The sequence below is a fragment of the Girardinichthys multiradiatus genome, chromosome 6, assembly GCF_021462225.1.
Source record: "Girardinichthys multiradiatus isolate DD_20200921_A chromosome 6, DD_fGirMul_XY1, whole genome shotgun sequence".
Lineage (NCBI taxonomy): Eukaryota > Metazoa > Chordata > Actinopteri > Cyprinodontiformes > Goodeidae > Girardinichthys > Girardinichthys multiradiatus.
In genome coordinates this window covers 45,632,219-45,635,339 of record NC_061799.1, presented here as the reverse complement: position 1 = coordinate 45,635,339, position 3,121 = coordinate 45,632,219, and the positions used below count along the sequence as shown (strand labels likewise).

Sequence of the window (3,121 nt, the reverse complement as noted above, 5' to 3'; positions counted from 1 at the left end):
CTGTTCAAGCTGTTGGTTCGTATTCCTTTGTTGGTCCATTAATGCATGCAAGGTTGAGTCATGTGATTGGATCTGGTGTCTATAATCTGAAATAACCCTCCTGAGTAGGTCTGCTGGGTCAGATAGGCCTGAGCGTTCTGTCCTCGTTTTAGCTACTGCTTTGACCCACATGCAGAACACACTCAGGAGACCGAAAAAGGTTTACAAGGTTTATTGAAACAGGTAAGTCTGTACTGCCTGGAATCTGGAACCGGGAACACTTCAACTGTGCAAGGAGGAGGACAGGTTGGTTAGTATAAATCTGAGATATTGCGCAGGTAACAATGGGATCTTGTGCTTACAGGTGATGAGTAGATGAACCTCCAGGGGGGAAGTGAGGGGGCCTAGGAGTGGAGAGTTTGTCAGGAGGTGGTGATCTCGATCCAGGATGACAAGCTGCTTGCAAGAGATAAGTTGTTTCCGGGAAGGTGGTAAATACGACACTGGGTGTGGTTGATGGAGGCCCTGGTGAAGGGTTTGCAGGATTCGCTTACAGGGTTTCTGAGAGAGAGGAGCCAGAATGCTGCCAGCTGGAATCTTGTCCGAAGAGGGCCTCTTAAATCCTTGTGGGGGTGGGGTTTGGCCGCAATATCAATATCCAAAAGGTAGAAGGTCATTCAAACACAGGTTCATATTTAATTAATGTGACTTGTCTACTTTCATTCTAGATGCAACTCCGAGTCAATCATGCAATTAGGATTCTATTTTCAGATATCCTTTTCGTAGATAAAAGCTGCCCTGACACATGTAGGCAACCAATGTATCCAAAAAAAGATTTTAAAAAACCCCAAAACATTTTCAGTGATATTCCTGCTCTAAAAAATTAAAAAGTCATTCATCTAGATCAGTCACTTGTGAAGTCACAAAATAACTTTTGAATTGCTGTTGGAGGCCACTTTTGACACCCCAGGTCTAGGTGCACCACAGATAGAAACCAAACGCCCACCATGGCTCCATGCTAATTAATTTTTTTGGTGTACAAAATGATTGGATGGATACTCCTCAAACTCTCCAATTTCAAAATATTCTAGTCAAAAATCTATGACAGGGAATAACTTCTCAATTAAAATGGAAACAGAGTTAGTAACATTCAACAATGAAAATTTGTGTAAAACTGTCAGCCAATTTTATTTTCTTGTATCATCATCAGATTATGTGTCTCTGTGTTGTGACTTTTTAGAAGCTGAGATGAAGGCGGAGGACGTCTTGAATGCTTTGGATGAATTAAGTAAAGAAGAGCTTGCAAGATTTAAGTGGTTCCTTCAGCAGCCCGAGAGCCTTGATGGACTTCCAACAATCAAGAAGAAACAACTGGAAAGTAAAGAAAGCTTTGACATTGTGGACTTGATGGTGCACACCTACACACTTCAACATTGCCTGGAGGTGACCAGCAAGATTTTAGAGAAACTTAACAGGAATGACCTGCTGCAGAGATTGCTTCACTATAACCAACAAGAAAACAGGATGTGTTCATCGCTGTTCAGTAAGGAGAAAGAAACACAACTACATAATTTCTTGTCTGGTACTAAAAATGAGGCCAAACCGAGGAAGAAAGACGATGAAGTTCAGCAAATGATCAACAAGATTCAGGAGGTCAAAGAGTTGGTGAAGATCAGTAAAGATGCTGCAGACAGAGAGAAAGCAGAAGGTGTTCTGATCTTCACTGCTCTGAAGGAGTCTGCTGACAGAAGACTGAAGGAGCTCATAAAGGAGATCAAAGACAAACAGAAAACTACAGAAAAAGAGGCTGAAGACTTCATCAAAGATCTGGAACAGGAGATCTCTAATTTGAAAAAGAGCAGTTCTGAGAGAGATTTGCACCAACGTTTCTCCCCCCTGAGAGATGATCCATCCAACAAGAACTGGACAGAAGTCAGAGTCCATCCACCATCATATGAGGGGACTGTGGAGAGAGCTGTGGCTCAGCTGAAGGAGACTCTATGGGAAGACATAAAGATGCAGTTGGAGCTGAAGAGGGTCCAGCAGTTTGCAGTAGATGTGACTCTGGATCGTGATACAGCTCATCCAATACTCATCTTGTCTGATGATAGAAAACAAGTTTACTGTGGGAATAGAAGAAAGCATCTTCCAGACAACCCAGAGAGATTTTCTCTGTTTGCTAATGTTTTAGGACAGCAGAGTTTCTCTTCAGGCAAGTTTTACTTTGAGGTTCAGGTTAAAGGAAAAACTGACTGGGATTTAGGAGTGGCCAGAGAGTCTGTTGACAGGAAGGGAGAAATTGCTCCTTGTATTGAGGATGGTTTCTGGGCTATTGTGTTAAGAAATGAAAATGAGTACTCAACAGGGGAAGACACTTCAGTCCTTTTCGATCTCCATCCTGGTCCTGAGAAGGTGGGGGTGTTTGTGGATTATGAGGAGGGTCTGGTCTCCTTCTATGATATAGAAGCTGCAGCTCTGATCTACTCCTTTACTGGTTGCTGCTTCACTGAGAAGATCTACCCATACTTCAGTCCTTATCTTGATAATGGAGGTACCAACTCTGCTCCTCTGATCATCTGTCCTGTTAACCAGGCTGGTCGTTTCTCTGATGAAGCTCCATGAAGAATGTCCGAGAATGTTCCTCTGGTCCTTGGTCCCCAGAAGCGATCACACACTTTATCTAATACTGACTCTTAAAGGAACGTGTGATGGAAATTCTTTTATTAAATGTTCCAAAGTGTATGACCTTTGGTTTACCTCAATCCTCAGAACATCTGTGTTAGAGCAGGAAGCTGTAAAGCCATTACCAGAAGTTTACTGGTTAAAGCTCATCCTTTAGGGGGATGTCTCGGGAAGAGCAGATGGTTGTTCCTAGGTAACTTTGTCACCTCTGAACCCAAAAAGGGTCTGGGGTCATAAAACACAGACTCTTTGAAGTTGAGATAACACTGTCATGTTTGGTATAAATACTGTATGTAAATGTTGATCAGGACTCTGCTTCACTGACTAACCTCAGTGACAGGGTCTTCAAACGATGAATGCCTTTGAATAAATTTTATAAAGACAAAGTCCAGATTTTCTCTTGTTATGAGTCAACTTCTACCCACTTTGATAAGAAAATTCCACAACAATTTTGGCGTCA

General features: G+C 42.3%; 1 protein-coding gene across 1 annotated transcript; it reads left to right on the top strand.

The window, feature by feature from the left end:
• Positions 1–1,227: 1,227 nt before the first annotated feature.
• Positions 1,228–2,601, top strand: LOC124870564 (E3 ubiquitin-protein ligase TRIM21-like). The gene has a single exon (XM_047369323.1). The coding sequence runs from the start codon at positions 1,228–1,230 to the stop codon at positions 2,599–2,601; it is 1,374 nt and encodes a 457-aa protein (XP_047225279.1).
• Positions 2,602–3,121: the final 520 nt, after the last annotated feature.